The following is an 11,999-nucleotide window of genomic DNA, read 5'->3' on the forward strand; positions in this document are numbered from 1 at the left end:
CGATATGGGTTTAGGATAAGTTCCAGAACCAATATGGCTGCAGTGTCAATACTACAACCAGTATGAGTTCAGAATCCGTTTCTCATGATACTCTCCTTGAAATTTCAAGGGGACTTAGGAATATCATTGCGTAGTCTAGTAACTGAGCCTAATTACCTGGTTAATACAAACTACAGGCGACACTCGAGTTACGATAACTGTCGGTAGGATTATCTAACTGACCGTACTTGAATATTTATAAAGTAATATGTAAGATTTTTATAATAATTTTAATGCATTCCTGATTTTTTTTTTTCATTTTAACTTAGGTATCTACAAGGTATCATAGATTTTGACACTTCAACCTAAACACTACAATATGTATTGACAGATATTCAACTTTTTTTATTTACACTATGTTGTGGGACATCTTTAGCGGTTCCAAATACAGTCGGGTGTCGCCTGTAGTGGATAATTGGATTTTAGAATACAGCTGATAGAATGATTGATTTAATTGGATTATGAGGAATGTTGAATTTTTTTGTATCCGTTACCTCAATTTTAGAAAAAATATAAAAAATAATATTAACTGTCGCAACAAAAATACACCAACTTTCTTACCATGATTTAAATCCTTAAATCCATGATTTAAATCTACCATATGTAACCTTGTGGCAGGAAATATTATAGGCTAAACAAAATATAGAGCGGGAGAAACTGAGAAATTTAAGGAAGAATTTTAAGTTTACAAAAGAAGAATGGACTCTCATTTTCATTCCAATTGCTACTCCCTTCCTTTGTTAGCTAATCATTCAAACAATGCACGGCGCATACTTGCACACAATCAAACCCTGTTACTATTCTGCCACATTCTCAGAAACAGCATGACAATAGGCGTCACACATTGTACTCGTCGGGATCAAACGAACGCTATGTTTACGGTTACTGTATCTAACTTGCAGTAACAAAGACAAGGCGCCCTTTATGAAGCGACTGTTGTAATTTCCATCATTTTAGCACAAAGAAAAGAACCATCCCCAGGAGAATCGTAACAACACAACCACGCAAGTGGAAATAAACTGACTCATGCTCAATAATGTAAGAGATAAAACACTGGAGCAGCGGGCCTTTGCGGGGTAGGGAGAGGCATGTTGGGGTGTGACGAGAGGGGAGAGGGGAGGCAGCACACTAGTGCTAAATCTCAATTGTCAGTGCGAATAACACATGTACGTGTGTTATATGACCTAGTTTGACTTTGGATAATGTTTTATGCTCGCGATGCGCTGATAGATATCATTCTAGGTGGAACAGCCATAACCACAATTGTGAAGCAGCGCTCCGGATGTGTACAGTGAGATGAATGAGTGTAGGTGATTTTGTTTTTTTTTTTCAAATTTTTTGGAATTGTTTGTGACTTTCTTATACAATTAGTTGTAAGAATGTAAATAGATAAATCAATTGGAAATATTATTTCGAGCAAAACTCACAGTCATTAGCGTTAAATTTAGCGTTAAACTTTAACTCACCTATTTTTGTCTTAGAGGCACCAATTTTTGACAGCGTGTCACAATTTTTGTCTCGAAGGCATCGATTTTTGACAGTGTGCATCAATATTAGTCTCAGGAAGGAATCAATTGTTGACTGTGAATCAATCGCTTTATTTACAAAATTTGACAGAATTTCTGAAACTGTGTGTTCCGATATTATTAAAATTAAGTTTAGCAGTAAATAATATCATTAATAGAATTTAAAATACAACAATCGTTTTCCCAACATTGGAAGTTTGAATGGAGTGAAAAAAATTGTAATGTATTTTCAGGTGTAAACAATGATTTTACAATTTCAACAATCTTTTTTTTTCATAAAACAATCAAATTACAGTTTTTGTAATGTTCATGAGATGTAAAATTAAAGTTGTCAAAAATCTGCTCAAATACTAGGTGTAAATAATATCATGATTCATACAAGAGTCAAAAATTGACGACTTACAGACAAAAATAGGTCAAAAATTGTTACGCACTGTCAAAACTTGATGCCTTACAGGCAAAAACTGATGTGCACTGTCAAAAATTGATGCCTTAGAACCAGCAACGACTGTGCGTAATAAGACTTAAACTTACGTGACCCTCTGTCTGACGGGCAGAACATATTCTACGGTCACGGCACGACATAACGCGGCCACCTTCCCCGCAGTGCTGTGCCCTCGACACAAAACACGTACCAGAACAGTTATCTGGCACCGATGCAATCGCCGATTTTGGGGTGGTGTGTGTGTTGCAACGGTTGGTTGCATTTCGGGGGTGGAATTAAAACTGCAACCATTGTCATCCCGCATTTGGGTTGAATTGACCGCATTGCCCAAAAAACTGTTGACAAAGCTCCCCGCTTCGTGTTGAGTTGAGTGTTTCTCCAATTAACCTTCGTGTGAACGTGTGAAATGTTTGGGGTTAGTTAAAATTGTTCCCTTTTTGGTGCCGCAGATGGTTTCATTTGTTTCATTATGATGGTGCATCAACATAAGAAAAGAAGTAAAAAGATTGACTTCTATTTCTAAAACTCACAGCTATTATTTTGTACATAAACGTTGATTAAAAAGAGCTTTTATTTGAAACATTTCGTGTGCTACAGAAAGACGAATAAAAATAAAATCTATGTGAAAAATAAATTTTACTCCCAGGGATATTCTTGGCGTAAGAATAAAATAGAACAGTATTACAGGGTTTCGCGGTCAATTTCAAATATGAACCGTACTACAGTTATTCTACAATATGCGCTGCGACCGGAGCCAATCGCGTATCTCGAATATTCCCATACATCGAATTTCAAAGTTTTAAATGAAATTATAGCGAATTTTCGTGTGTATTCGCTTGAAGTTCTATGTTTTAGTAACTAAATTAGTCATTTGATCTTATTTCAATCGAATATTACAATTTTGTACCTTTTATAATGGTTTTTGAAATTCAACTAAAAGTAGGAAATTATTCTACCTTTGACACTTGATGTGTGAAATCAGAACAATTTGCTCGAAAAACTGTAAAATTTATAAAAAAAACGCGTATATCGAGTATGACGTATATCGGGGAATTCCTGTATAAAGTTTAATCGTAAGAAAAATATAGATATATTCTTACTGATTTAAGCATACAAGATTTAGCGAGTCAATTTCCAATGTCAACAACATTTTGCATTGGTTGCGAAATGTTTTTCAATCGCTGTCAAATATTTTATTTGTATCACTCACAATTTTCAATTTTTTCACCACACCACAAGCTGGACTGAGTTTGACAGTACTTTGTGATGTGTTGAAAATCATGTGAAATAATTCAAATATGATTGTAATGCAAATACAACACGTGATAGCTGTTGAAAAACATCTTGCAAGCAGTGAATTAAGCTGTTCACATTGAGAGTGGACCCTGTACTCAAAATTGAATACAGAAAAATAGTAGTTTTCAGATATTTAAGATTTTAATAAAATTAATTAAATCATTCAAGGTACACCGTCGATCATTCGTGTAGGAGTTTGACAGAAATTTACGACATATTAAAAAGTGTGTTGAAGAATTGAAAAATTATTGTGATCAAAAATAAAATAAATGAACAAAATATGTGACAGTTGCTGAAATTTTTTTGCGAGCGTTGAATAATATTGGCAAACCCAGTGAAGCAATATAAACAAAACATTATTTGCGTAAATTGGCAAGCAAAAATATAGCGCAATCGTCAAACGACAAAGTAATATAAAAAAAATTCAACCTGACGTGTTAAAAATCATCATGTGGAACAACTAAATAATCATCGCAATTGAAATAAAATATGTTGCAAAGCATCTTGCGAGTTGTTAATAATGCTTTTAAACTGACCCGAAAACCCCTGTAAGAACGAAATAAAAGAACATAAAGTGGAACTTAGCTACCGAGGATCCCCGCCCGCGTTATTACAGTGGTGCCACATTTTATGATATTTTTTTACACAAACGAAACACCTGCCTGCCAGCCAAAACCGCCCAAAAAGCTAAAGGGTGTTTTCCTTTGTATTGTTGTGGCTTGGTCACCAGCACCGGACAGAAAAGCATAAATTTTCATTTAAGTAATATGAAGCAAATTTTAGCACACGCGTTGCTGCCCTCTTGTCTCTCTCTCTCCTTCTCTCTCTCTCTGTGTTGTGCTTTCAAGTTGCGTTTTCACCCAGCTGCTGAAAAGAAACTCCGTTTTGCGCGATATAAATATTCATGCGACATGCATGAATATTTATGCCACCGAGACGTTGCCGCGAGAGCGCGCGCGTTGTACGTAAAAAGGTGAGCTTACCAAAATTAAAGCTCGTCAAAAATACGTACCAACAGTTAGTTGGCAGTTAAACTATAAACCAGTAAAACCAATGCATTGGTACATTACAAACCACGCACACGCATAACGATCAATACCAGGCTGCTTGTATAGCTGCAGCAGTTTTGCGCAAAACCACTACCGCCGTTTTACTGCAAAACAAAACGGCGGTCACGAATAACGGTTTTGCGGTAAGTAAGTAAGTAAGTGAAGCAGTAAAGCTGCGCACCGCTGGTCGTCGGATGTCGCAACAGCAATCTCGCGCGCTGGCCGTCCTGCAAAAGCTTCTCCCCGGCACACCCAGGCACCACCAGGTACATCCAGTGCACGACAAAAAGGTCCTGCCGCGCAAGACCAGAAGAGGCGGCGAAGTAAAAATCGATAAATCCTTTCCAAAAATAGGCCGCCTCGGGGATGCTCTCGGTAAGGAGGGGGGATGATATGGGCGGACGCGGCGGGTAAGGATGGGTTGGTTTTTCTTGTTTCCCTGGTAACGCAACGGTATGCTACGGATCATCACGGGTTGCGTGTGTACCTCCGCTGTGTTACTTTGAGGCGTGCGGCGCTCGTGCTGCGGAAGACTTGTGCGCCCCTTCCACTCGCTGCGCTTTGGTGGAACGGTGGTTTCCGCAAGGCATAAGGAATTGGATGGAATTCGCGAGTTTAGTGTGGAGGAAAGGACTTTTTTAATGAACAGTATATGAAGTATTTTTCAAAATTGAAACCGTTAAAATGCTCCATTTTTGGTTATTAATATTAATTTAACCAATTACAATCATAATCATAAGAATTCAATTTTTATATGACCTTAGCCTATATGATAACGATAAATTGGATGTTTTATATTTTTTAAACAGTGTGAGAGCGTAAATTGCCTTTTTTGTACAAGTTAAATTTGTAGATTGTTATAAATACCTGAAACAGTTGTACTCGACGTAAACGCACCTTCTTATTTCGTTACGTACATACCTAAAAAATAAAAATAAATAAAAATATTTCAAAATTTTGGCCCAAATGAAGTGAAACAGAGCTCCATTTACCTTGCGACAAAGCTTTCACCATTTTTTTCGGGCCTACCTTTGTGCACGCACCACCACCACTTGGTATCACACAACCGTATCCATCCAGCCCCCGATCGATCGAAGTAGGTGCGGTTCGCTTCAGTGCAGGGCGAGAAAAGAAACCCCCCCACAGCCGGTAGTAGTGGGGGATGGTTGAGGTTTAGGCAGTTTGTACACACACATACGCACACGCATACATGCAAGGAAGAGTCCTCCTTCTTTTGTCCTTATTCATACGCAAAAGAAGAAGGTTTGGCGAAGGAAAGGAAACTTTTTAGCATACAGTGTGTGGCATGGCATTGCGGAGATTTCGATGGAGCCGCCTGGTGTTGGGAGTTATTTTTTGTTTTTTTTTTTTTTTGTTTGGAAATCATCATTTGGGGCGTAAATATTTGACTGAAATTCCATCGTTCTTGCGCCTTGCGCTAGGCTTAAAAATAAAGTTATAAATAAAGAAAGGAATTTTCGCGCCTAAATATTAAATGCCACACAAAAAAGGTTCTCTTTCCCGAATCTTTTACCAATGTGATTGTGAATGAAAGATGGTTTAAAGAGGTTGTGTAAGAGTGCTCTAGTAAATTCTTGCTATATGGACGATAATTGTTCCTTTATGGTCTTTACATACATTTAAGATTATATTTCCTGATTTACTTCCTTCTTTTCTAATTATTGCGAGAAAGTTGGCACTATTTGTACATACATTTGTAAATTTGCACATTCAATATTAACCAGGCGGCCGAAAGCTCCTTTCGTATTCAGTAAAATTCTACAATAAAAACTTTATTTATCCATCTTCCTTTTACAGGAATTTCTCAACTTTTATTTTATTTCGAGATTATTTCTTTGTCTCTCAATTTATTGTTTCATTTCCGAAATGTTAAGTGTTTGACGCACGATTTTATATTGATATTGATTGTTTTACATGTTTTAATAAGTTGTTTTAATGTTTTTTTTATATAAATGATGTTATTTTTTTTATTTGAAAAACACTTAAAGTCATAGACGAATCCAAAACTCATTGAGAAATATAAAACAACATTGAAAACCCAGCATTTGAACTAGTAATGAGTAAAACTGATAAAATCCGTAGTTAGCTCCGATCCAACTCCAATAATTTCTACTCCGGAATCTACTTCGGAAGGTAGGTCCATCCAGTATTATCCGGAGTCGTTTGGAATTGTCAGAAATCGCCCGGAGTCGGAGTCGCCGGGAGTCGCCGGGAGTCGTCCGGAGTCGTTCGGAGTCCTTTGTTTCGAAGGCCGACACTGGCCGACTCCCGACGACTCCCGGTGACTCCGGATGACTCCGAATAATTTCTAACGACACCGGACGACTCCGTACGACTCCAGACTAAGGGCTCCGGTTTAGTGATGAGCTGTATGGAACGCTCCCACGACTCCGATTCGACTCCGATTATTATTAGTCCGATTCCGACTCCGGCAAAATGGAACCACTAGATCCGCCCGGAGTCTGAGTCGTCCGGAGTCGTTCGGAGTCGCCCGGAGTCGTTCGGAGTCGTTCGGAGTCGCCCGGAATCGGAGTCGTCCGGAGTCGTTCGGAATTGGAGTTGGTCGGAGTCAACAGGAGCCGTGTGGTTTAATGTGCTTATGATAAGACATTTCCTTTCGTTGTGTTTTTTGTCTTTCGCTTTGCGCGTGCACTTCCTATACAAGCCGATCTCGGCCGACTCCAGATGACTCCGGATGACTCCGTCTGCAGCCGATTCTGGATGACTCCAAACGACTCCGTACGATTCCGAACGACTCCGAACGACTCCGGGCGACTCCAGACGACTCCGACTCCGGGCGACTACGGACGACTCAGAACGACTCCAGACGACTCCAGCCGACTCCGGACGACTCCGGATGACTCCGAGCGACTCCGGGCGCTTCCGGACTACTCTTGGCGATTTCGGACGATTCCGAACAATTCCGGGCGATTTTGGAAGATTCCGAACGATTCCGGTTATTGCAGCGCGGACCTCTCCGTTTCCGAATTTATCAGAGTCAGATCGGAGTCGACTCCGGATTTTTGCCAACTTTACTCATCACTACTCCGGATAACTCAGATTTCGGGCGGAACTAGTGGTTCAGATTTTGGAGGAGTTGGAATCGGACTAACAATTGCCGGAGTCGGATCGGACTCGTGGGAGCCCTCCAAAAAGCACATCACTAATTTGGACAGTCCATATAGCATGAATAGTTTAAGACATGTGTAATGAAGTAAGGACGCTTCTTCACTTCTACGGACGTTTCTGCACCTTTTAGGATAGCAATTAGTAACGCAAACGTACCAGCTAAATTGCTTATTTGTGTTTTTTATGGATATTTCTGGCCATTTCTAACGAAACAACACTAATCCAACTCAACGTTATCGTTACACAATTTACAGTGACATACGGACCGGCACGCGCCTCGCGCTTTGGCAGCATATTTATGACACGCGTGCATGATAAAACATAGCATTTTGGCAAACATGTTACAAAAAAGATAAACAATTGTTAAACAGGATGATAAATAAGATGTGTTATCCAGATAGTAAAGAGTAAGAGACACGATCATAATTTCGTTACATTTGAAAAAAGTAAATTTTGTTCAATTTTGGTTCCTTTGCCTGGCTATGGCTTATCTACATTTTCCTACACTACCCACTAACTTTAGTTATTGTACTTTATTTTGAACGTGCAGCGTAAACTTCCGCTTCCCTTCCTACCGAACATAGCCACGTGCGTGCAGATCGTGTAGGATCGGCACGACGGCTTGCCGGAACACCGCCCCATTGTACTGCCTGTCCCGCAGGATCTCCCCGTGGCCCTCCTTGAAGAACGCATCGAAACTAAGGTCCAGATCCTTGGTCCGTTCCATCGTCATGATCGGCAGAAAGGTGATCGCACAGACGAGTCCTACAAAAACACAAGAAACGAGCGCCATTTTAAGCGTCAGTTTGTACAAATAATGCAACTCTCCCCATTGCAACTTACCGAAAAACTCATTGCGAGTAAACTCCTCCCTCACATCGTCCATCGTCGGTACCCTGTCGTACCCATTTTTGCGCAATGCGTCAGCCAACACGCGATGGTACTCTTGCAGCAGCTCCGCACGCCTCGCAATACGCACGTCCCGGTGCGGACAGTTGTACAGCGTGTAGACAAGGTCCAGGCCCGGACTGCCATAGTTGGAGATTTGGTAGTCCACGAAGATGATTTCCTCCACCGTCTTATCGTCCGGCCCGTACCGGAACATCATGTTGTTGCTCCACAGATCGCCATGGTTCAGCACCTCGTAACGGGCCCCCGGTTGCCGTGGCTTCACACACCCAGCAATGCGCTCCTTAAACACGGGCAGCAATGCTTCCAGCTGGCGCAACACACCCCCCTCCAGCTCGGGCCATCCGCCCGCAACGGAAATGAACTTCTCCAGCCCCTTCTGTAGCGCCTGCAGTATGCGCGAGTCTTCCGGCTGCTCCTGCGGATTGTGCAGCCCGTACGCGTACCGGCTGGCGAGACGGCGCTGATGCTCTGCGCTTTGCTTCGCGTACAGCATCGAGGCGGCATGGAAGCGGGCAATCTTGCGCATCACCAGCGTCATGTGGTCGTAGTCCAGGCCACCCTTCGTCCGGTCGCACATGCGAAAGCCGAGCGCTTTCAGATCCTCGAACACGATCGTGCGCACCGGTTCGGTGGTGGCGTAGTAACACTTCGCCCCAAACTGTTCCCCCCCACCGACCAGGCGGGTGAACTCGGGCAGCAGGTGTTGGAACGTTTCCGACTCCTTGCAGAATGCGTCCAGCACGTCGAGCGTCGCGCCGCGGTCACCAATGTCCGGCATGCACTTCGCTAGCAGGCGCTTCTCGGACGCTCCGCCATCGTACTCGACCCGGATCCAGAACACATCGCTCAGGTAGTTATCGCCGGCGGCTGTTGCAGGACCCGCCGTGAACCGATCGATCGTTACCGGGCGCTGCAGATCGTGCTCGAGGGAGCGCTGGATCAGCGATTCCGTGAGGTAGCTGGGTAGCTGGTGCTGCTGCTGCTGCTTCGGTGCTCCTGCCGTGGTGGACATCGCGGAAGTACTGTGCGGAGCGTTCGGTGTGCGATCGCCGAAGAGCATACGATTCGTCGGTAAGGGCGGATTTAACTGTCCCGCGCAAGTGATTTACGCAAATCGTGCGCCACACATCAAGCGGCATGATAAGCAGCTTTTTGTTTTCTTCTTTAGCCACGGTGACACAGTGATATTGTGCCGAGGCATATCATCATCATCATCAGGGGGGTTTAGGATTTGCCGAGAAGCGCCAAAGCTTCGCAACGTTTAATTACACGAGCGCTTAGAGAGAGAGAGTGGGGTAAAAAAGCCATTACAATGGTCCAGCAGCAGCAGCAGCAGCATTAAGAAACACAGCACGAACCCCAGCAGGCCTTTAAAAGGGCAAATATTTGCCCATGAGTTACATGTGGGCGGGAATGCGTGCAATGCGGATTGGCAAACAAATAGTTAGAATAGCCGTTCGCATTGGCCGCGTTTGGTCTTCTCTCGTCGTGCCATAAATACTTATTAGTGTGTAGTTCACGTATGTGATATTAGGAATTCAATTGTACTGGGAAGCATTAACTGGACAGAATAAAGAGAACTGGCAGCGGAAGCCAATTTAGCAAAGAATGATTTGCATGATTTTTTTTAAACAAAAAGCAACCGATAATAAACCTAGAGGCACGCAAACTCTCTCTGTAAATAGACGCGTATCTATTCAAACTGCAAACAAAGCTGTCCAGTGTGCGCGCTATTGTTATGGTATTATTTGATGCTTTTTCGGGGCATTAATAGCAATTAAAACCTAAAATTCATAACAATTCCCCTTAATGTGGTTTAATCCAGTAGGCCCTTGGCATGGAAGCGCTCCAAAATGGGAATGACCGATTGGCGGTACTGCTTGCCCTGGTACTGAATGTTGCGTATCTTTACCGCCTGTTCCCCACCGACGAGATTCCCCATCGTGAGTTCCACCTCGTCCGTGCGCTCCATTAAGATGATCGGCAACATCGACAGTCCACTGACAAGCCCTGCAAATAATAACAATAATTTAATAGCAAACAGTAACAATTTCCACACGCTAACATACCAATAAACTCATGCCGCTCGTACTCCTTCAGCACGTCCTCAAAGGTAGGGAAGGACTGCTTGTAGCCTCCATTCGACAGTCCCTCACACAGCGACTCGTGGTACAGGCGGAGCAGCCGATCGGTACTGCTTTCCCGCACCTCAAACTGCGGACAGTTGTGCAGACAGTACACCAGATCGAGCCCGGGACTGCCGTAGCTGCCCAGCTGATAGTCGACAAACAGCACGTCACTCACCGTCCCCTCGTCCGCTGCATCCTCGTACCGGAACATCATATTGTTCGTCCAAAGGTCACCGTGATTCAGCACACGGAACGTGACCTCCGGCTGGTCGTGCCGCTCCGTCAGCAGGCACTGTGCGCACCGCTTCGCGTACGTCAATCGGAGCGCTTTCAGCTTCGTCCAAATTTCACGCTTCAGCTCCGGCCAGCCGGCCGACACTTCCAGAAACGTGTCCAGCCCGTTGGCAAACATTTTCAGTCCCGGGTTGTTGCTTACATTGTCCCCAGGCTGGACCATTCCGTGCGAGTACTGGTAGGTGAAGAGCTGCCGCTCCAACGGTCCCCTCGCCACGTACACCATGGAGGCGGCATGGAACAGACCAATCTTGCGCATGATCAGCTCGCAGTGGGCAAGGTCCAGCCCGCCCCGGGTACGATCCGGCATCCGGTAGCCGAGCGCATTCAGATCCTGAAACACAACCGTGTCGGCCGGATCGCGCGTTGCGTACACGCAGTGCGCACCAAACTTGATCCTTGTTGATCCGCGCGAAACGATCTGGCTGAAGATGGGCAACAGGTTGCGGCACGTGTACACCTCCTTCATGAACGCACCGATTCGTTGGCCAAACTCCTTGACCGTCGGATCCTCCGACATGATTTTCGCCACGAGCGGGATTACCTTCGACCCATTGTAGTGGACGACGATCCTGTACACGTCGCTGCTGTAGTTGTCGCCCGGTTTGGTGGCAATCGCTGCGGTGAAACTGTCCACTTCGATCGGGTCATCGGGGAGATTTTCGTCCAGAATGTACTGCAGCAGGGATGCGTCCAGGAAGGCCGGTAATTGCTTTTCGGCAGCGGCATCTGGACGACAGGCAGCTTCACTTTCGGACGACATGTTGACTGTCACACTGCTTCACTTCATCTGCCCTTTGCTTCACGATTATGCAACGGCAGAGTGGTGGCACACCAAGCGCGACCCTCACACCTTTCTTATCAATTTGTGTTCCACTTTGTCTTGAAGTTCACTCGCAAAATTCACTCCCCTGTCGCTTATCCGACCAATCGAGCCAATTGACATGATAACGAACGACAAACCAGCAGCTACTCTTATCGGGCGCTTGGTATCTTGGTAGCGTTTCGGGGAAAAGATCAATTTACACAAACCCATATGAGAATGGAAGAGAAAAAGCAAACAACGCGCGAGCTAACGGCCAAAGGTATGTGGCCGCGCGATTAGATTATGGTTTTGGGTGAGTTTTACCGGCACGTTCTCTCTCTCTCTCTCTGGAAT

At 44.0% G+C, this 11,999-nt stretch overlaps 2 protein-coding genes across 2 annotated transcripts; both read right to left on the bottom strand.

Annotated features, from left to right (window-relative positions):
• Positions 1 to 8,027: 8,027 nt before the first annotated feature.
• Positions 8,028 to 9,516, bottom strand: LOC120958963 (uncharacterized). The gene is made up of 2 exons (XM_040382059.2): positions 8,349 to 9,516; positions 8,028 to 8,270 (listed from the first exon to the last, which is right to left on the bottom strand). The coding sequence occupies exons 1-2, from the start codon at positions 9,475 to 9,477 to the stop codon at positions 8,077 to 8,079; spliced, it is 1,323 nt and encodes a 440-aa protein (XP_040237993.2). The 5' UTR covers positions 9,478 to 9,516; the 3' UTR covers positions 8,028 to 8,076.
• Positions 9,517 to 9,988: 472 nt separating this feature from the next.
• Positions 9,989 to 11,886, bottom strand: LOC120958965 (uncharacterized). The gene is made up of 2 exons (XM_040382060.2): positions 10,487 to 11,886; positions 9,989 to 10,427 (listed from the first exon to the last, which is right to left on the bottom strand). The coding sequence occupies exons 1-2, from the start codon at positions 11,601 to 11,603 to the stop codon at positions 10,234 to 10,236; spliced, it is 1,311 nt and encodes a 436-aa protein (XP_040237994.2). The 5' UTR covers positions 11,604 to 11,886; the 3' UTR covers positions 9,989 to 10,233.
• Between the last annotated feature and the right edge of the window lie 113 nt (positions 11,887 to 11,999).

This window comes from Anopheles coluzzii, chromosome 3, assembly GCF_943734685.1.
Source record: "Anopheles coluzzii chromosome 3, AcolN3, whole genome shotgun sequence".
NCBI classification, from domain to species: domain Eukaryota; kingdom Metazoa; phylum Arthropoda; class Insecta; order Diptera; family Culicidae; genus Anopheles; species Anopheles coluzzii.

What these genes read in the sequence shown, in the direction of transcription:
- LOC120958963 (XM_040382059.2), bottom strand. Translation starts at nt 9,477, where the DNA reads ATGCTCTTCGGCGATCGCACACCGAACGCTCCGCACAGTACTTCCGCG. An exon ending in TACTCGCAATGAGTTTTTCG is followed by an intron (nt 8,271 to 8,348) that starts GTAAGTTGCAAT and finishes GTGTTTTTGTAG; the next exon opens with GACTCGTCTGTGCGATCACC.
- LOC120958965 (XM_040382060.2), bottom strand. Translation starts at nt 11,603, where the DNA reads ATGTCGTCCGAAAGTGAAGCTGCCTGTCGTCCAGATGCCGCTGCCGAA. An exon ending in CGAGCGGCATGAGTTTATTG is followed by an intron (nt 10,428 to 10,486) that starts GTATGTTAGCGT and finishes TATTATTTGCAG; the next exon opens with GGCTTGTCAGTGGACTGTCG.